Source organism: Neomonachus schauinslandi, chromosome 1, assembly GCF_002201575.2.
Source record: "Neomonachus schauinslandi chromosome 1, ASM220157v2, whole genome shotgun sequence".
In the NCBI taxonomy this organism is placed as follows: Eukaryota; Metazoa; Chordata; class Mammalia; order Carnivora; family Phocidae; genus Neomonachus; species Neomonachus schauinslandi.
Genome location: NC_058403.1, coordinates 121,032,780 through 121,053,952, shown reverse-complemented (window position 1 = coordinate 121,053,952; position 21,173 = coordinate 121,032,780). Strand labels below are relative to the sequence as shown.

Here is a 21,173-nt window from a genome sequence, read left to right as displayed (position 1 = left end):
GTTCCTTATTGATTTTCTAATATGAGCAGATGCACGTACAGTTGTGTGCGTATCTAATTATGGTCACGTTCCCCTTCTTTGATGGATGGCAGTGAACTACAGTTTTCTCCACCTTGCTTTTATCATTCCCTACGTCCTGGGCGCCCCTCAGTGACAGCGTAGACAGAGCCCTTCCTCCTCCAGCCACACCATGCCCCGTGGGGTGAGTGGCTGTGTGTTACTGAGCTAGTTCTGAGCGCCAGTGAGTTGTGTCGGTCTTCCACAGTTACCGACAGTGCTGTCGTGACAGCCTCGTACATGTCTTTTTATATTTTTACCAGTATCCTCTTAGAGCTAGAAGTGGGATTGCTGGGTCAAAGGGTAAATGAATGTGTATCTACTGATGTTTTTTTTTTTTTTTTTTCACTTTAATTCCAGTATGGTTAACATCCAGTGTTAGATTAGTTGCAGGTATATAGTGAAGTGATCCAGCAATTCAGCAATTCCTCAGCCGCTTATCGTGATAAGTGTACATGTATCTACTGGTATTTTAAAAAACAGTTCCAGGCAGGAGCCCTTACTGGCCCCATGAAGTGGGTTTCCTAATTCTTGTGCTCTGTTCTGCCTTAGAACAAAGCTTGAGGGGGAGGGGAGTCAGTGCGGGGCCTTTATGAGCACAGGGACCCCCTGCCCACAGCAGGCAGTGCCCATAGGGGTGTGTACCCCTGGGTGTCAGAAAGAAATGACTAGAACTTGCTCTACATGCAGGTTAGAGAGAGGGTGGGGAGCACAGGAGAAAACCTCCTCGGATGGTGGTTGTTGGCACTGGAGGAAATGGCTGCAGTTGAACAAGCCAGTCCCATGGCAGGTTGGAGGCCAGCAAGGTTGGGAGGGCCCGCAAGGTGGGCAGGGTGTCGTGATGCAGCGGACAGAGCCCTGGGCCCTGACATCACTTGCTGTATGGCTTTGGCGGGGACACTGCCGTAGCTGGCTTCTGTCTCCCATCTAGACATGGAGAAGGTGGGGTGGGCCTGGGGTGATGTCTGATGGCTTCGGCCCCGACGCTGCGGGCCTGGAGGGCTGCCACAGCCCAGGAAGCGGCTGTGAGCCCTGGGCTGGGGCATTTTCCAGGGAGTGCTCAGAGTCCACTTGCTGGAGGCGGAGCAGCTGGCTCAGAAGGACAGCTTCCTAGGGGTCCGAGGCAAGTCAGACCCCTACGCCAAGGTGAGCATTGGCCTACAGCATTTCCGGAGTAGGACCATCTACAAGAACCTGAACCCCACCTGGAATGAGGTATTTGAGGTGAGGGTCTCCTGGCTTCTTCTGATGCCCTCCAGGCTCCATGCTGGGTCATGCTGGGTCCAAACAAGGGAGGGCCTCACATACCCATGGGGCAACACTGGGCCCAAGGCGTGGGCCTAGTTCCCACATCCACCAGGCTTCCAGAGCGGGGCTAATGTGGCCCTGCTGGAGGGACAGCTCATAGGTGCATTCCCACCTCCCTTCCCCACCAGTCAGCTTTGTTGGAATTTTTCAAACCAGAGTATAAGACAGAACCTCAGAGTCGGTTCTGCCCAAATCCTCTCAATCTCCCCTGCCGGAGCCTGACGCCAGGAGCTTAAAGTTCTCCCTTAAATTCACCCACAATCGCTACTACTTGAAGAGGAGTACCCACAGCCTGTTTAGCGCTCCAGAAGCTGCGAGCCCCGTGCAGAACACCCAGCAGCCACCGTCCCCTGAGCACCCACCCTAATCCTCCCCGTCCTGCCAGAGGGCATCACTCCCTTCTTAGAGGTGGGGTTCTCCAAAGGCACCGGAAGGCAGGAACCTCCCCAGGGCTCTGAACTGGCAGGTGGCAGAGCTGGAATTTGGCTCCCCTAGGGTCATGCTCGAGCCCTGCTCCATCAGCCATTGTGGCCTGCAGACCAAGTCACCTGTGTCTCCTTCCAGTTTGTAGTGTATGAAGTCCCTGGGCAGGACCTGGAGGTGGACCTGTATGACGAGGATCCCAACAGGGACGACTTCCTGGGCAGGTGAGGAGGAGGGCTGAGCTGGGCCCCGAGGGCGTTGGGCTGGGCCTTGGGACACAGCAGCCCTGCTTCCACCACTCAGTGACCTGCACCCCTGGGCTTGGTTACGGTGACACGGTGACTGTGTTAGGCAACTGGCTCCGTTGTTCTACGTTCCTGCCGCTAACCTCCTTCCTAGAAGTCTCCTGAGTGCCCAGCCCTGAGCTGGACTTTGGGGATACCGAGGACCCCAAGGTTTGTGTACCGTGGCTCTGCTTCCTGCACTCCTGATGATGATGCACCCAGAATCCCCATTTGGAGCAGTCGTAGGGGCAAGCTGGCATGGATGGGCAGGTCCCCAGTGCCAAGGAGCCCTGGCCACTTGCTCTGGGGCAGAACCCAAACTCAGGGCTGTGGGAGGACTGAAATGGCTATGCTGGGGCTGGCTATAGAAATTTCAAATTTACATGTCTTTTGGCCCGTTAGCCCCACTTCCAGGAATCTCCTGTAAAGTAAAAGCATTATACCTGAAATGCTCCGCAATGAGCAGAACTGTGGTGGCGAAACATCAATAGTCCAGCCTCAGAGGATACTGGCTGAATATCTGAATAAATTTGCCATTGCCAAACTACAGAATATTCTGCAGCTTTTAAAAATGATGAGTAGTAGGATCTATGTGCATTGACATGGAGGACGCCAGTATGGGGGAGAAAGCAGCTGGAAGTGGCTTGTGCAGTCTGATTCATTTCTCCAGGGAGGACCCTCGAGTGTGTGTGTGAGCACAGAGAAGGGAATGGAAGCTACACAGCAGGCTGTTCGCACTGCTCATCTCAGGGGGTTGGGATGAGGAGGCAGAAAAGAGTTTTACCCAAATTTTCACACTGCTGTATTGTTTAGCTTGTTTCCATGAACATGTAATTGTAAAAGCAGAAACAAAGCAAAGTGGGAGGGGCATGATCTGACAGCCTAAGAAACAGCTCACCACCAGATGTTTTCTTTTTATCTTAATGGAAAAAGCTGCAGTTTTTGTATTGTTGCAAGTTAGAAGTGTGGCTTGTAGTTCGTGTTGTGACTGATTTTGAGTGTGTTCTGAGCTCAAGCACATTTCTAATGGCTACACAGTCTCCCCGCTGGCTGTCGGGAGCTCCCGTTTGGGCCTGGGTCGGGTAGGTGGAGGCACGCTGTGAACATGCCAACACATGCATGCCAACTACACTTACCCTCGGAGGGCATCTGGGGTTGTTACAATGACTGTGGGAGGTGGTGCCGCTGGCATTTAGAGGGCACAGGACAGGGAAGCTAAATTCCTGCAATGCATGGGCAGTTTTGCACAATGAAGAATCATGCCATTCAAAACACCAGTAGCACCATCACGGAGAAATCCAGAGCCAGTGTGTCCAGTGTCTGCTCATTCTCCTCTGGGGATCGGAGCCACCTGCCTGCCCAGGCAGCAGCCCTGATGGTCAGACAGTCCTTCGTTTGTTTGAGCTGCGAGTGGTCTACCATGGCTTCCTTGGGCTGAATAAGCTCCCCTGCCTTGAGGGCCGCACTCCCATCTGCGGCTTCTTGCCTCCTTGGAGCGGAGCTGACTCCCTCTGTATTCCAGCCTACAGATCTGCCTCGGGGATGTCATGACGAACAGAGTGGTGGATGAGGTAGAGTTGGTGCCTGTCACCCCCTCCCTGTGGACATCCTTGTTGCCATCTGTCCGTAGAAGGACAGAAGCACTTCTATGACCACCTCTCCTGGTCCCTCAAGCCCAGAGCCCACCCCATCTGGGCTGGGTCACCTTTTCCCTAAAGCCTCTACGAAGGCCCCCCCCCCCCCAGGTGCCAGAACGGAACTACTTGAAGAGGGTCAGCAGCACCTCACTGGCCCTTTGCCTGAGCTCTCCTCTCCCTCCTCACCCTCCTCCTGCAGTGGTTTGTCCTGAACGACACAACCAGCGGGCGGCTGCACCTGCGGCTGGAGTGGCTTTCACTGATCGCCGACCCAGAAGCTCTGATCGAGGTGAGTGTGGGGTGTCAGTGCTCCCTAAAGGAAAGGTGTGTGGGTGTGGTGGGGCGGGGGTGGGACTTGTGGCAGGGCTGGTCCGTGTGAGAGCTGTGTGGAAGGGGGCGGGATGAAGCCCCCAGATCCCACTCCCAGAATTGTCCAGCCAGCCCCACCTTCTGCAGAACATGTCCCTCAGCCTCATCTCCACCCAGGGCAGCTCATGACCTCTCAGCAGACAGCCTCTGAGCATCTCAGGAAGATGGGGTCCTCAAAAGCTGTTAGTGCCGGTCAGCCCAGTTCATGGGGAAGTCCCCCCCCCGCCCCGTGTCTGACTTGAATCTGTCCTGCTGCAGTTGTAGACTCAGTCTCAATCAAAAGCTAGGTTGTGGGGAATCTTAGGGCTTGTCTGGAGTGCAAGGGCTGGCTGGCTTCCTTTCCAAAACCAGTCTGTGTCTCCTGATGCTGCAGCACCTAGTGAGGGTCTGTGTCTGTTTGTAGGACCAAGGTGGCCTCTCAACTGCCATCCTCGTGGTCTTCTTGGAGAGTGCCTGCAACCTGCCGGTGAGTGGTGACATGACCAGTGTCACACCCTGCCTTGTGCCCGTCACTTGCAAATGTCCGTGTGTCATTCATTTATCCTGTCCTTGTGCTGTAGAGAAACCCTTTTGACTACCTGAATGGTGAATATCGAGCCAAAAAACTCTCCAGGTTCACCAAGGTAAGTGAAAGCAAGTCGCTGCTCCTTTTCCCCAGAGTGACCACAGCCCTGTCCCCTGGGTGATCATCTGTGCACCCACAGCCTACGGATGACAAGAGTGCCGTTCATTAAGTCTGCTGTGTGCCAGGCACTGGGCTTTACAACTCGTCCCCCATGTTCATTATGCCTGAGTCCCATGATGAGTGTGTCTGTTTTTGTTGCCATCTTACAAGTAGCACCCAGAAGGTTAAGTACCTGGGTCATAAGTCAAAGAGCCAGAACTTGACCATTTCCATAGCCCCAGGGAACAAGAGCCTGTGCCGAACCAGGCCCAGCTCCCGGCCTCTTGTCATTAACTTGGAACCTCTCCTGGGGTTAGCCCTATCCTGGTGCTTGCACAGTTTTGGCAGCCCAGTGGCCCTGGGAGCACCACAGTAGCCTTCTCTCGAAGGGAAGCAATCGGTTGGTCCCAGATCCCACTGATGCTCTGGGAGTTGGGAGGGAAGGTGGGGTGGGGGGTGGTCTCAAGCCAGTGGTGCCACTTTCATTGTTGTGGATTTGCCCTTCACAGAATAAACTCAGCAGAGATCCTTCTTCCTATGTCAAGCTATCTGTGGGCAAGAAGACACATACGAGCAAGGTAAGAGCGTGGTATGTAGCCATGGGACAAGGAAAGGGGGCGCCACACCTTTTTAAGGAGAGAAGAAAAGGGAAGGGAATTAGAGAATTGAATGCTTAGTAGGTGCCAGGCTACATTCTAGACAGTTTGTCTTCAGAACAACCTCACAAAATAGTTCTATGGTTTAAGAATCTGAGGGTCAGGGGCGCCTGGGTGGCTCAGTCGTTAGGTGTCTGCCTTCGGCTCAGGTCGTGATCCCAGGGTCCTGGGATCGAGCCCCGCATCGGGCTCCCTGCTCCACGGGAAGCCTGCTTCTCCCTCTCTCTCTCCCCCTGCTTGTGTTCCCTCTCTTGCTGTGTCTCTCTCCGTCAAATAAAAACATCTTAAAAAAAAAAAAAAATGAATCTGAGGGTCAGAGATGAGTGACCTGCCCAAGAGCACGAGCTAGAAAGCAGCAGAAATCCTGTTGGTCCCCTCCCCGGGAAGTGAGCGCTAGTGCTGCTGGTATGCTTTTCAGCCCCTGTACAACTTCGTGGGAAAGCTCCCTTCTGGCCTTTGGGTCTGGCTGCCCTGCTCTAATGCCTCCCCTAAGCTGTAGTGTGTGGGGTCTGATCCCCGGGCGGAGGCGGAGAAGGCTCCCAGTGATAGTGGGTGGCCCGCTGAAAGCAGAGGGTGCCAGTATCCTGCGCTGCCCATCCTGACCCTTCAATGATCTTTCTCTCTTCTGTCCCCAGACTTGTCCCCACAGCAAGGACCCAGTGTGGAGCCAGGCGTTCTCCTTCTTTGTGTCCAACGTGGCAGCTGAGGAGCTGCACCTGAAGGTTTGAAGTTGGGCTCCTGGAACAAAGCTAAGAAGTGTCTAAGCCAGGAGGGGTGGGGAGCTTGATAATTCACCTTGAGCAGGTTCTCCCAGCAGTAAAGTCAGCCCCTTTTGTGTGGGAGAGGATACAGAGGCCCCACATCTTCATGAGGCTGGTGCCCAAGGGCAGTGGGTAAGAGGCTGTGGAAGGACAAGCCCTCAAGTCCCTTGGCTCTCCCTGCAAGACTCTTTCATGTTGTTACCCAGCACCCAGAGTGGCCTGTGTTGGGATCATCCCAGGACCTTGATGATGATGTACTTCTTTAAAAAAATAATTTAATCTTCACAAAAGATCTGTGGAAAAGAGATAGCTTCTTTATTTTACACAGAAGCAAATAGAGGCACAAACAGTGACTTAGTCATGAAAGCTTAAACAACAAATGGCAGAACTGGGATCTTTTAAGGCCCTCAGCCCATCAGTCCCTAAAGCCCCTGCGACCCTGAGCATCTGACACACTTGCCTCATAGAGCTCCTAACTGCGTCTACCCTGACTGCAAACGGGGGACAGATCTGGTCCTAGTCCTGGGTTCTCAGAACAGGACCAGAGGCCAATAGAAGCACAGTACATGCTTACTGAAGTGAACTTAGACTTGAATGGGGCCCAGAGAGAGGTGGTGGCGGGGTGTGGGGCTTGGTTCTCCTGTTTTGTGACTGGCCCCCTGCCCAGGTGCTAGACGATGACCAAGAGTATGCTCTGGGAGTGCTGGAGTTCCCCCTGTGCCAGATTCTACCCTATACAGACCTCACCCTTGAGCAGCGCTTTCAGCTGGACCACTCAGGCCTGGACAGCCTCATCTCCATGAGGCTGGTGCTTCGGGTAAATCTCTCCTCCTGTTCCCCAGGGTATGTGAGGGGTGGAGCTCTGGCCATGGAACAAGGCGGACTATCCCAGCACTAAGTACCTGCTCTGTGCTGAGAAGCTAGGAAATCCATAGTTTTCATCAACTTTGGAATATTGTCAGCTTCAGATACTGCCTCTCCCATTCTAATCCTTCATTCTAGAACTCCTACACTGGACCTTCTCCCCATCTCCTCTGTCTCCACCTGACCTCACTTTCATATTTTCTATTTCTTTATCTCTTGGTGCTACATTCTGATTTCCCCAGATCTGTCTTCTAGACCACTAATTCTTTTCTTTACATATTCATGGTTTTTATTTCAAAGGCTGTTTTTTATTTCTATCTTTTCCAAATCTACTGTGTCTGTTTCTAATTCCATCTTTAATCATCTGAAAATACCTATGCTATAATGTGTGTCTATGAATTCTATTATCTGAAGATCTTGAGAGTTAGATTTTGATACTTGTATCTGTTGATGCTTTTTCAGGGTGACTCATTTCTACGTTTGGTGACTTGGGCTGCAAACATATGTTGAGTGTTCTTTTGTGACCTAGATTGAGGTTGCTTGCTTCCAAGGAGGTTCTGTTTTGCTATAACCATGCACTTTGGGGGCATTACAAACTAGGGTCCATTCTTAGGTTAATTTTTCAATTTTAGGTTTCAAGATTCCACAGGTATAAATATGAACCAAAATTCATATAAGACAGTCCTGTCAGGTGCCATATTCTCAGAAAATATTCAGTTCCCCCAGCAGAGTACAGGCAGAGATGGATATATTTCTTAGCAGTCTTTCCTTGGGGGGGAGGGGGGGCGTGGAATGTTTATCCTAGACTACTTTTTTTCCCTAAAGAGACGCCACCTTCATGGTTCTGACTTCAACTCTCAGCCTCACATTGACCTGAGGCCTCTTCTCCTAATTACCCCTTGGATTTTTCAAGGTTGATAAATGACCCTAGGAAAGCTTAGCCTTTATTTTTCAGTAACCCTAGGGGTTTTCCTTACTTTCTTGTAACTTTGGCTATGCATTTAAAAAGGATGTTTGTTTCATTTTATTAGTCGTTCTTAATGAGGCTTTTCAGAATATTTGATCACTATAGTGCTAGAAATGGAAGTCCCTAGAAATGGTCTTGATGACAGGGGGAAGGAGAAACACAATGGCTGAGGTTTGAAACTTTGGTTATAGGAGCACAGAGGTGTGTGTGGACAGGAAACACATTTTAGAGAAAGCAATGGTGAATAGGGTGACAGCTGGAGAGGGCCCTATCCAGAAGCAGTGTGTGATATATGTGAAGGTTAAGGTAGAGGTGTAGATTCTGGGAGTCCTTTGCATAGAGGGACAGTACATGCTTTAAGAATGATCCAGGTCTCCACCAGCCAGTGTGAGTGGGGGCCAGGACTGAGTCCTCATGAAGACTCACTATTGAGGCAGTAGTAAGGGAAAAAGAGAATAATTGGTTACAGGGACCCAGGGGCAGAGAGAGGTTAAGGAAGATATGGGGGTGGGGTGGGGAGAAATCCATTTGGTTGGGCAGTCAGAAAGGAACCATTTCCCAGAGGTTAAGATGAGAGCAGAGGAGGAGAAAGTGGATGTGGGAGGCCCAGCCCATAATCCTGTCAATCTGCTTACAGTTCCTGCGCGTGGAAGAACGAGAGATGGGGAGCCCATACACAGGACCTGAAGCCCTAAAGAAAGGTCCTCTGTTCGTTAAGAAGGTGGACACCAACCAGGATCCCAAAGCCCCATCCCAGGGAGAGTGCCCTGCAAATTTGCCATGCCCCCCAGATCCTGCTTCTGATACCAAAGAAATCTCCAAGAGCACCATGACAACCACCAGGGCCACTATTGTTGCCACCGAGCCCACGCCCCAAGAGACAGGCCCAGAGCCCAAAGGCAAGGACAGTGCCAAAGGGTTCTGTGAGCCCTTGGGGAAGAAGAGGAGTTCAGCCACCATCTTCCTGACTGTCCCAGGCCCCCACTCTCCAGGGCCCATCAAGTCACCCAGACCCATGAAATGCCCTGCCTCCCCACTCGCATGGCCGCCCAAGAGGCTGGCTCCCAGCATGTCCTCGCTCAACTCCCTGGCCACCTCCTGCTTTGACCTGACAGATATCAGCCTCAACCCTGAGTATGCACCTCTCTGCTTAATCTTGTCTACAATGACCTGTGTGAAAAATACATTCCTGGATGGAAAAGTATATATACAGACTCACTTTTCTCTGCAAGTTCTGGTCTTTTACAAAGTGGCTTCATGAGAGGCAGCATGGTATATGCTAGAAACACAGGGCAAGGGAGAGAAAGAGAGCAAGTGCATTCCCGCGGTAACCAGGTGCTGGGCTTTGTTTGTTAAGGTTCCTTACGACAGAAATATTTCCTGAATTCTCAAGTGTACTGGGATGATATGGAAAGCTTAGAATGTGGAAACAGATCATCAATGGCTGCCATTTATTGACTATGAGCTTAGCATGTTATTTAATTCCATCTTCACAATTACCCTAGGAGATAGAAGTTAATATCATAAAGGTCGAATAACTCACCGAAGGTCCCACAGGAAATCATGGTATAAAGGCAGATCCCACTCCAGGGTTCATGTTCTTCCTACTGTGAAGTGGGATGATTACATGTGAATGGATGGAACGGACTTCTGACTGAAAGGCACCTCAATGAGAATTACTAACGCACATGGCTCTATGTGCCTAAAGCAGGGCGTGCTTCTGTCTTAGGGGCTGGGGGAGAGGCCAACACCCGTAATGGCAAGGGGAGTGACGAGCCCTTTCCTCACAGAGGCGGGGAGCTCAGGCGGCGGAGGCTGGGTGAGGTGCAGCTCACCGTGCGTTACGTGTGTCTGCGGCGCTGCCTCAGTGTGCTCATCAATGGCTGCAGGTAACGGGGGGGCTGGGGCCGGGGGAACGAGAGAGTGGAGGTGCTTGAAGTAACGTAGGGGTGGGCATCCTAATACACTAGGAAGGAGTGAGGTGTGAAGGTGGCATGCGGTGAATGACAAGGTCCTCAGTGAAGCCAGTGGGCGGGCTCCAGAGCCAAGGGCTTCGTTTAAATATAACCACTGCAAAAACTTTGAGCGGACTTGGAGCCAGTACCTTTTCTCAAGTGCGAATCTCCAATTTCCTTTAGATGGGAAGTACTTGCTCTACTCCGGGCTTTAAAAAACACGTGTTTTCAAAATCCTGCATCTTATGTTTTATGCTCCAAATTCTGCAGACTTTTGCTTTTGGGTCATCTAGACAACAGGGCATTTTTATCCACAAGCCATCTCAAGCTGAATGGCTAGTACAGCCTTCTCCAAGAGTCCTTTCAGTGTTTCAAAACTTTTTTCTTTAATGTCTTTGAAACCAAATCAGAAACCTGACACCCTGTACCAGCAGTGGGGCTGATCCCTATGTCCGTGTCTACTTGTTACCGGAGAGGAGGTGGGCAAGTCGTAAGAAGACCTCAGTAAAACGGAAGACCCTGGAACCCCTGTTTGATGAGACGTAAGTGAACCAAACTGCCCTGCTTAGAGTGTCCTATCATTCAAGTATTTGCTGAGTACCTGTTGTGTGCCTGGCAAGCCTGCCTGATGCTGGGAAGGGCTAGGTCTGTGGGCCTCGGGATAACACAGTCTATGCCTTCATGAAATTTCTATACAGTAGTGGGAGAAAAGGACTGCCAGGGCAGTTTAGCAAAACGGCTACCAACTTTTCTTGCTCATAGAGGCTAAAATGTTTCTGATTATGAACTGCTCCCTACTTTTTCTCTTTAAATGAAGCCTCTTTAGCACTAAAAGGATTTAAATCTGACCAAATATGTTTTCTTTGACTGTTTTAAAGTAGCAGTTAAAAACAAACATATCTTGAATCCAGATACCTAAAATTTCTTCTGAAGCTCCAAGCTCTGTGGCCTGTCTTCCCTTCTGCAACAAAGCATAAGTGGCAAGTGAAACAGATGTCCTCCCCTGACTTGTCCACCCATGTGCTTGGGTACACAACTGACAGATACTAATCACATTTCTTGCTTTTGATGGGTCTCGTATAGCAAGTCTTGCGTGAAATATTCTGTACCTTGAGGTCAACTGGAAGTCAAGAAGTCAAAATTTCATTATTGCTTCCTTCTGCTTCAGAATCCTAACAAAAGCCATTTCTAACCAGCCTGGGAAGATAATATACCTGATAATTTTGATTTCCTCTTATCTTGGTCAGTAGTTACTCATTTTAAATAAGAGTTATATTGAGTCCTCTTTGGGCCTTGTCTAAGAACTAATACTTTCCTTTAAGAGCTTCACTTGGAGTTCACTGATATCAAGAAAGGGTGTGGGAAAGAGAATCTATTCATTATTTATTGAACACTTTATGCCAGGCACCATCCTATATTCTAGAGCCACACAAGTAAAAGACTTTGCCCTCAAATAAAAGGATTTCACAATTGCTATGTGGGAACACAGGAGGGAGAGGTTTGACATTTGGCTTTTGTGACAAACCTGATCTGTTTGTTAGTAATTCTCTCTCTCAAAATTGTAACAGTAAGATATGACCAGGTTATCTGGAGGGCAGACTTGGCAACCTCCACCCTCACGATAAACCTAGAAGTAAGGAGCCTGGAGACCTCTTGTGAGTACATGACCCATATTAAGACACATTATAATTAAAGTGTCAAAAGTTAAAGGTAAGGGGAGAATCTTAAAAACAGCAAGAGAAAAGCTTGTTACATATTGAGGGAACCCCTTTGGACAATCAGCAGATTTTTCAGCAGAAACTTTGCAGGCCAGAAGGGATTGGCACAATATAGTCAAAGTGCTGAAAGAAAAAACTTCCAAGAATACTCTATCTGGCAAAAGTTGTCATAAAGAATTAAGTTATTACCACTGGACTGGCCTTAAAAGAAATGTTAAAGGGACTTTGTAAGCTGAAAAGAAAGGGTGCTAATTAGTAACAACACATATAAAGGTATCAATCTCACTGGTAAAGGTAAATATATAGTAAAGGTAGTGGATTAATCATGCATAATGCCAGTATGAAGGTTACAAAAGTACTAAAAATAACTATCACCACAGTAACTAGTTTTAAGGGATATAAAAAGATATAAAATGTGGTGGGGCTGGGTGAAAGCTTTAGAATGCTTTCAAACTTAAGATATTATCAGCTTAAAGACTGTTCTGTGTAAGCCTCAGTGTAACCACAAAGCAGTAACCTATAGTAGGTACACAAAACTTAACTTAAAAAGAAAGTAATCTAAGCATACCACTAAAGAAAGTCATAAAACCACAATGGAAGAGAGCAAAAGAAGAAAGGAATAGAGAGGGTCTACAAAACAGAAAACAGCAAAATGGCATTGACTACTATTAATATAAATTAAACTCTCCAATCTAAAGATACAGAGTGGCTGAAAGGATAAAAAAAACAAGACCCATCTATGTGCAGTTTTTAAGAGATTCATTTCATACACAAACTGATAGTAAAGGGATAGAAAAAGATATTCCAAGCAAATGGAAACTAAAAGAAAACTGGGGTAGCTATACTTCTATCAGACAAAATAGACTTGAAAACAGCATTACGTAACGATAAAGAAGTCAATCCACTAAGAGGATATTACATTTACAAATATTTATGCACCCAATATAGGAACAGCTAAATATATAAATGAAATATTAATAGACCTAAAGGAAGAAATAGCAATACAATACTAGTAGAGGACTTTAATACCCCACTTATATCAATAGTAGATCATCCAGACAATCACTAAGGAAATACCAGCCTTAAATGACGTTATACCATGGGGATTTAACAGATAGATACAGAACATTTCATCCAAAAGCAGAATATACACAATATAAATTCTTTTCAAGTGTACATGGGACAGTCTCCAAGATAGATCATATGTAGGTCACAAAACAGGTCTTAATAAATTTAAGAAAATTGAAATTATATCATGCATCTTCTCTGACCACATGGTATGAAACTAGAAATCAAGTACAAGAAATAAACCAGAAAATTCACAAGTATGTAAAGATTAAACACCATGCTACTGAACAACCAACCGGTCAAAGAAAGAAGAAATCAAAAATATCTTCAGACAGATGGAAAATACAACTTGCCAAATTCGTGGAATGCAGCAAAAGCAGTTCTAAGTGGAAAGTTCACAGTAATAAATGCCTACATCAGTAAACAATAAAAATCTCAATCTCAGTTTATACCTCAAGGAACTATAAAAAGAATGAAGAAAGTCCAAAGTTAGCAGACGAAAGGAAATAAAGATCAGAGCAGAAATAAATTATAGAAATAGAGACTAAGACAATAAAAAAGATCAATGAAACTAAAAGTTGGTTCTTTGAAAAGATAAAAATGACAAGCCTTAGGCTAGACTCATCAAGAAAAAACACAGATTCAGAAAGGAAAGAGGAGACATTATAACTAATACCAAAGAAGTACAAAGGATCATGAGACCACTATGAACAAAATTATATGCTAACAAATTTGACAAGCTAGAAGAAATGGGTAAATTCCTAGAAACATACAATCAAGACTGAATAATGAATAGAAAATCTGAACAGAACAACTACTAATAAGGAGACTGAATCAGTAATCAAAAATCTCCCAACATGGGGGGCATGGGTTAGCCTGATGATGGGTATTAAGGAGGGCATGTTCTGCATGGAGCACTGGGTGTTACACGCAAACAATGAATCATGGAACACTACATCAAAAACTAATGATGTATGGTGATTAACATAATAAAATTAAATTAAAAAAAAAATCTCCCAACAAAGTCCAGGACCAGATGGCTTCACTGGTGAATTCTACCAAACACTCAAAGAATACCCATCCTTTTCAAACTCTTCAAACAAACAAACAAAAAACAGAAGAAGAGGGAACACTTCCAAACTCATTTTACAAGGCCAGCATTACACCCTAATACCAAAACCAAACAAGGACACAAGAACAAATTACAGGCCCTCTATGAACATAGATGCAAAAATCTTCAGCAAAATATTAGAGAGCTGAATTCAGTAATATATTAAAAGGATCATACATCATGATCAAGTGGGGATCCCAGAATGCAAGGATTATTCAGTATCCATCTGCAAATCAATATGAAACATCAAATTAGCAAAAATCGTATGTTCATCTCAATGGATGCAAATAAACATTTGACAAAATTTAGTATCCATTTATGATAAAACTGTCAACAAAGTGGGTATAGAGGGAATGTACGTCAATGTAATAAAGGCCACAGGAGACAAGCCCACAACTAACATCATACTGAGAGGTGAAAACCTGAAAGCTTTTCCTCTAAGATAAAAAACAAGACAAGGATGCCTACTCTTGCCACCTTTTTAGTTTTGGAAGTCCTAGTCAGAGCAATTAAGCAAGAAAAACAAAAGGCATCCAGATTGAAAAGGAAGAAGTAAAAGTGTCACTGTTCACAGATGACATGACATTATAGAAAACCCTAAAGATTCCACCAAAAAACCATTAGAACTAATCAACAAATTCAGTAAAGCTGCAAGATACAAAATCATATACAAAAATCTGTTGCATTCTATACACTAACAATGAATTATCAGAGAAATTAGAAAACAATACCATTTATAGTTGCATCAAAAAGAATAAAATACCTAGGAATAAATTTAACCAAGGAGATGAAAGATCAATACATTGAAAGCTGTAAGACATTAATGAAAAAAATCAAAGACAACACAAATAGTAATGGAAAGATAGTTACTGCTCATAGAATGGAAGAATTAATGTTGTTAAAATGTCCATACTACCCAAAGCAATCTACAGATTTAATGCAACTCTTTCAAAATTCCAATGGCATTTTTCACAGAACTAGAACAAATCCTAAAATTTGTATGGAACAACAAAAAACCCAAAGCAATCTTGAGAACAAAGCTGGAGGCATTACACTACTTGATATCAAACTCTGTTAAAAAGCTATAGTAATCAAAGCAGTATGGTTTTCGCATACAGACAGACACAAAGATCAGTGGAACTCAATGGAACAAAATAGCTCAGAAATAAACCTGCACATATATGGGCAATGAATTTATGACAGTAGTCAATATGACAACTTATGGGAAAGGACTGATTCTTCAATAAATGGTGCTGGAAAAACTGAACAGCCACATTTAAAGGAATAAAACTGGACCACAATCTTACATCATACCCAAAAATAAACTCAATATGGATTAAAGACTTGAATGTAAGACCTGAAACCATAAAACCCCTAGAAGAAAATATAGGCAATAAGCTCCTCGACATTGAACTTGATGATTTTTTTAACTTGACACCAAAAGCAAAGGCAACAAAAGCAAAAATAAATGCAACTAGCTCAAACTAAAAAGTTTCTACACAGCAAAGAAAACTGTCAACAAAATGAAGAGGGAACCCACTGAATGGAAGAAAATATATGCAAACCATTTATCTGATAAGGGGTTAATACTCAAAATATCCAAAGAACTTATACAATTTAAAAGCAAAAAAAAAGTCTGGTTTAAAGATAGAGAACCTGAACAGAAATTTTTCCAAAGACATACGGATGGCCAACAGACACATGAAAAGGTGCTCAATATCACTAATCATCAGAGAAATGCAAATCACAACCACAATGAGACATCACCTCATACCTATTAGAATGACTATTATGAAGTGTTGGTAAAGATGTGGAGAAAGGGAACCCTGGTGCACTGATGGGGGGAAGGTGGTGCAGGCACTGTGGAAAACAGTACAGAGTTTCGTCAAAAAACTAAACATAGAACATATGATCCAGCAATTCCACTTCTGGATATTTATCCAAAGAAAATGAAAGTAATTCAAAAACACATACATACTCCCATGCTTGCTGCAACATTATTTACAATAATAGAAAAGGCATGGAAGCTACCTAAGTGTCCACTGATGGATGAATGGATAAAGAAAATGTGGCATATACACAGTGGAATATTATTTGGCCGTAAAAAAAAAATCTTGCCGTTTGCAAAAACATGGATGGACCTTTAGGGTATTATGCTAATATGTGGAAATCTAAAGGAAACAAAAAGCCCATAAAGGATAGCAAAAAAACAAAAGATGCCAAGCCCGTGGATATAAAGAACAGATTGGTGGCTGGTGTTATGTGTGTGTGTGGGGAGGGTAGAGATAGGTAAAGGGGGTCAAATGGAAAAAATTTCCACTTATAAAATGAATAATGGGGATATAATGTTCAGCATGGTGACCATATTTAATAATACTGTATTACATATTTGAAAGTAGCTAGATCCAAGAGAATGGATCTTGAAAGCTCTCATCACAAGAAAAAGTTTTTATAACTATGTATAGTGATGGATGTTGACTTACGATGATCATTTTGCAATATATACAAATATCAAATCATTGTTAAACACCTGAAACTAATGTTCCCTTACCTCAAAAACAAAAACATACCTAGAAGTAAGGATTCCAGTGGCCTCTTGTGAGTATATGACAAAGCTTATACACTAAGATTCCTCTGCCTTACTCCACAGGCAGAAGGGGGAAGGGCCACTATTTTCTATGAAACTCCACTGCAGCTGACTCTTCAGCATCCTAGTCCTTAGCTGGTCAGAAAAGACAACGGAGGTAGGGGTGGAGGTGGTCCTATGAGCAAGCACTGTTGAGAGTGAGAAGGGGCAGCTGAAAGAAAGGCAGCCAGGGTAGGCTCAGAGAAAGTAAGAAACCCCAAAGCACAGTAGTACAAGGCACTTCACAGGCAAACAGCCTCTTAATACGTCCACGGCTTGTGATTAGCATAGGACTGTGATTACCTGTAATAATGATGCACTGAATATCTGCTATGAGCCAACTGTTCTACACGGTCCCCTAAATAGTCTATAGCTTCTGTTTTAAAAGTAGGAAAATGGATCAAACACTTCAGATTTTCAACAAAAATGATTAAAATATGTAAATCTAAAAAAAAAGTAAATCTCACTTTCTGACTTTTTGCATCTTAAAGATTTGAATTTTTTGTTCCCATGGAAGAAGTAAAGAAGAGGTCACTAGATGTCGCAGTGAAAAACAGTAGGCCACTTGGCTCACACAGAAGGAAGGAGCTAGGAAAAGTAAGTACAAGAGGGACTCTTGGTACTCTGTTCCCTGGCACTTATCTAAACTGGAGTTCACTGGTGGAACACCTTGCAGAAATTCTGATGGGATCATCTGGGTGTTACCAGTGGCTTCAAGGATGTTAGAGCCTCACTGGGAGGTTTTTGGGTGTGTGTGTTTTAACATTGTTGAAAGTAAAACAGATGTGTAAATTAATATAAATACTATTTTAACAAACTGGAGAATCTATCCAAACTCATTATTGCACAAGTATTTGAACATCTATTAAGTATTGTTTTGATAAATACAGCACTGTGTGAAGCTTGGGTCTCATTATGTCAAGATTTTTGTGGAGATGGGATTTTACTTTAAGTAGAAGTAGAGAAAATATAACCTTCAGGAAGATGCCAAGGACAGACAAAAAGAATGACATTTGTACAATACTTTGCAGTTGTATTTTAATAAAGACCTTCTTTTTAAGATCCTGCTTCTGTGATGTAGGTGAAATTATCTTCATTTTTACACAGTTGAGGCAACTATGGTGTCTTGCTTAAAATTACGAATCAGTTCATGAGTAAAGGCGAGTTGTTCTCTCTTTCAGTAACATTTATAAATTCTGAGGTTTAACTCCAAAGAGCAGTTCACCTTTTCCCAGTACACTGAGGTCAGTGTCTATATTGCCCTTCTGGAGAGGTTCCATGTTGAGAGCTAAAAGAAAAAGAGTCCCTGCTCAAAACTGAAACCCAAGGAGGCCCTTTTTACGATCAATTCCATTTGTCCCAATATGTTTCCATTTAATGCAGTTTTTGGAAGGAAACTGATTATTTGTGTTTGTTTAGGTACTGATTGACTTATCAAAAGAGGATCTGATTAAGGGCTTCTCACAATGGTAAGTGAGCCCTTTCATTTTATCACATTAATCTGGTACTCAAGACACTGTCTCCGACACTTGCACATAATCTTTCTCCAAAATTCTTCCTTTTTCAGTACATGTCCACTTCTTTGCTTATCAAGGAAGGAGACACATTATAACCTATACTTAGGGCTTTTCTGCCTGCAGTTCTCACTTACCTAACAGACCTCTGTAAGCTCTAGCCTTAATCCTGGCTGGTCGACTTACAAAGGGATGGGTTCTCCCTGTCCCCCAGGGGCCTAGGCTGGCTAGAGGAGGCTGCTTGGCCTGATGCTGCCACCACAACACACTCTCGATACTAACACAAGTCCAAACCCAACTGTCTTACAGGTACGAGCTGACTCCAGATGGACAGCCCAGAAGTTGATGAGCACCCTCACTACCTTTATAGTAAAATGTGTACATATGTATATTTTGTAATTTAAATCAGAACAGCCATTTGAAAATATATACATACATTTTTGTGTGAAATTTAAGTACATGACTGGATAATATTAGGGAGAGGTAAATGTATATAAAAGCAAGTACTGTTCTCTCTCAGTTGGATTTAATTGTTCAAATCCAGAAAGAAATGGGGTATTCATACTTAATAAATTATCAGAACCTCAGTGGTGATTTTTTTATGTAGGTAATTACACACCACCATATAACTTGGGATTTGCCCAAATGTATGTGTCCAAAGTGTCCTGTCTCAGACATAAGGGGTGAAGGAGGTCTGTTCCTGGAGCAACTACCAGTATTCCTGGGAAGTGACTGACCAAGGGAAGAGGCTTCTTTTATGGGAATAAAAAACGACCCACACTAAAAGTGCCAAAAGCCAACACTACCTAAACCCTTCTGGTCCTTCTGCCACCTCTGGTACTTTGCTGCCAGGAAATTTGTTCCTGTATCTACTGTAGAACTAACATGTACTTTTCTGATGGCAACAATGTTATAGTGATATACCTAAATACCCTGAGTTAAATACTCCAGTGTGGGATGGCCTGGCCCCAAACTCCAGCACATGGCCTCATTTCCATAGGAAAAAGCAAACCAAACCCCAAGCCCAGGTCTACATCTCCACTCCCACAGCAGAGCATGAGAGAATGCTGCAGAGTGTTAGTGCCAGAGGAAGAAGGAGCTTCTTGTCTGTCTCTCAGATGGTTTGGCAATTCTATTCCACTTTTCTAAGACATGGCTGGTTCACCTAAATAGTATTTAAAAGCAAAATATGTAAATTGCACAAATGCCTCTTTTGCATTTCAAACTTTATAACACCAAATATTCTTATCCTCTCTGATGTTATCCTAGAGTTACCCTTGAGTTCGCATCCTTTTCTCTTCACTCAGGCAACAGCCCCTGCCATCAGTTTCCTGGTCCCCTCCCCCACACTGCCTTCACTGCTGCTTTTCTGAAGAATGGTAACATCTTTAAGTTTCTGTTATGTTACTCTCTCTTATAAATTATCCATGATTTCCTGTTTTCTAGAAGAATAACACCCAATCCTTAATTTGTCCTTTAAACCTAACAATCTAGCCCCCAGTGTTTTACAACTTTATGTGCAGATGCTCTATTCCAGAATAGTCTATGTATCATATCCTGCCTACTCAAATCCTATCCTCTTCAAAAGCCTTGTCTCAAAACCCACCTCTATTGTGCCAGTCCACACTGAAATGGCCTTTCCCCCACCTCCTACAGCATTTACTGTCAATGCTGTGTATTTTTTAATAATTCCCTGCCTTGTAACATTTAATTATTAAAAAGGCTTATTAGATATCTATGAAGATCACATATTAGGCAACTACGCATATTGTTTGAAATTTAATGTTTGTTTACTGTCCATCCAGTTGAAGTTACTGTAATTGATTTTCAGCCCCCATCATCCAAGACTATGCTAAGTACATGGTAGATGTGTAATAAAATTTGTTTCTGCTAAGATTTCTATTTTGAGTGACAAATTCTCGTAACAAAAATCAGGCAACTGATGCCTGTCCTGTCTACTTCACAATGGCATTGGAATGTTTACTAAATACATGTGCCTTGAAAATGGTAAAGCATCAGAGACGTATAAGGGAATGCATCATGTATCACATCCTGAATATTAGCAACCCTAAAACAACTTCTGGTTAAGATGGCCAACAAGTGAAAACCTATCCCTTCCTCTTCCAAACACAGAGAAAACCTACTTAAACCAGGAACAGCATTTATTTTAAACATGGCTGATTAAGAAGTAACACAGGTAAATTTCCTGGTGATGGTCCAAAGAGGAAATTTAAAGCAGTGTACAGGAGTTGTAGGGGAATTTAAGTGTTGACAGGAACCAGAATTTTAGCATACACTGACAGAAGGCAAGGCTTATGTAAGGGACAAGAAGCCTGAAAAGTTTTGTATCAGAAAACACCTTGGCTGCCAATGAGGACAAGGAACTGGCTGTCAACAGTGAGTGGAAGCAGTCAACTAATCTGTCCTACAGGAACACAGGGTCTGAGGTTACACACAACTGACTTGGAATAGAAACCCCAAACCTTGAAACTAATGTGAAAACTGGTTTAGAACCTACAATCACGTGAAGCCCTGACACAGGCAACCACAAAACTGGCCATTAGGGTTGCCAGGACCATCCAGGGCACATGTGGGACCCCTGCAGCATGTAATTCCCACTAAAAGAAGCTCATGGGCAAAACTATACAATAAAATTGCAATTTTAAAAATATAAAACACATGGAGGGCGCCTGGGTGGCTCAGTTGGTTAAGCGGCTGCCTTCGGCTCAGGTCATGATCCTGGAGTCCTGGGATCGAGTCCCACATCGGGCTCCCTGCTCGGCAGGGAGTCTGCTTCTCCCTCTGACCCTCCTCCCTCTCATGCTCTCTGTCTCTCATTCTCTCTCTCTCAAATAAATAAATAAAATCTTTAAAAAAAATAAAAATAAAAATATAAAACACATGGGAACATCAAACCAAAAAATGGCCATGAGATGTATTTCAGCAAGAAAGAAAGTGTAATATTCAGAAGTGGTACATGGGAAACAGTGGGGAGCGAAGAAATCCACAAAGTGTTAACCTAAGTCTTGAGACTGCTTACAAAATATAAAAAGGCAAGCAACCAAAAGTTTTTGCAAAAACTGGGTTCAAAAACACAGTGGCACTAAAATGCTGGTATTAACATTTAAAAAGGGACAAGAGGCTGGTTCAGTGGAAAGTTGAAGTGTTCAGGTCATTATCTTATTTAGGAA

The 21,173-nt window shown here is 44.3% G+C and overlaps 1 protein-coding gene across 5 annotated transcripts in view; it reads left to right on the top strand.

Moving 5' to 3' along the window:
* ESYT3 (extended synaptotagmin 3) overlaps nt 1-19,841 on the top strand; it is a 49,377-nt gene extending 29,536 nt beyond the window's left edge. Inside the window, exons 9-23 of one of the 5 annotated variants that reach the window (XM_021678875.1) lie at nt 1,111-1,203; nt 1,930-2,012; nt 3,595-3,643; nt 3,909-3,998; nt 4,482-4,544; nt 4,639-4,701; nt 5,252-5,320; nt 6,034-6,120; nt 6,827-6,976; nt 8,628-9,217; nt 9,781-9,879; nt 10,356-10,487; nt 16,960-17,065; nt 17,888-17,937; nt 18,292-19,841. In XM_021678875.1, coding sequence (XP_021534550.1) covers nt 1,111-1,203; nt 1,930-2,012; nt 3,595-3,643; nt 3,909-3,998; nt 4,482-4,544; nt 4,639-4,701; nt 5,252-5,320; nt 6,034-6,120; nt 6,827-6,976; nt 8,628-9,217; nt 9,781-9,879; nt 10,356-10,487; nt 16,960-17,065; nt 17,888-17,937; nt 18,292-18,328 — 1,761 coding nt within the window. In that variant the 3' untranslated portion in view covers nt 18,329-19,841. Of the gene's footprint in view, nt 1-1,110; nt 1,282-1,929; nt 2,013-3,594; nt 3,644-3,908; nt 3,999-4,481; nt 4,545-4,638; nt 4,702-5,251; nt 5,321-6,033; nt 6,121-6,826; nt 6,977-8,627; nt 9,218-9,780; nt 9,880-10,355; nt 10,488-16,959; nt 17,066-17,887; nt 17,939-18,291 lie in introns of those variants that run through there. The other 4 variants (XM_021678876.1, XM_021678874.1, XR_002479747.1 and 1 more) reach the window with 4 other exon arrangements.
* Nucleotides 19,842-21,173: the final 1,332 nt, after the last annotated feature.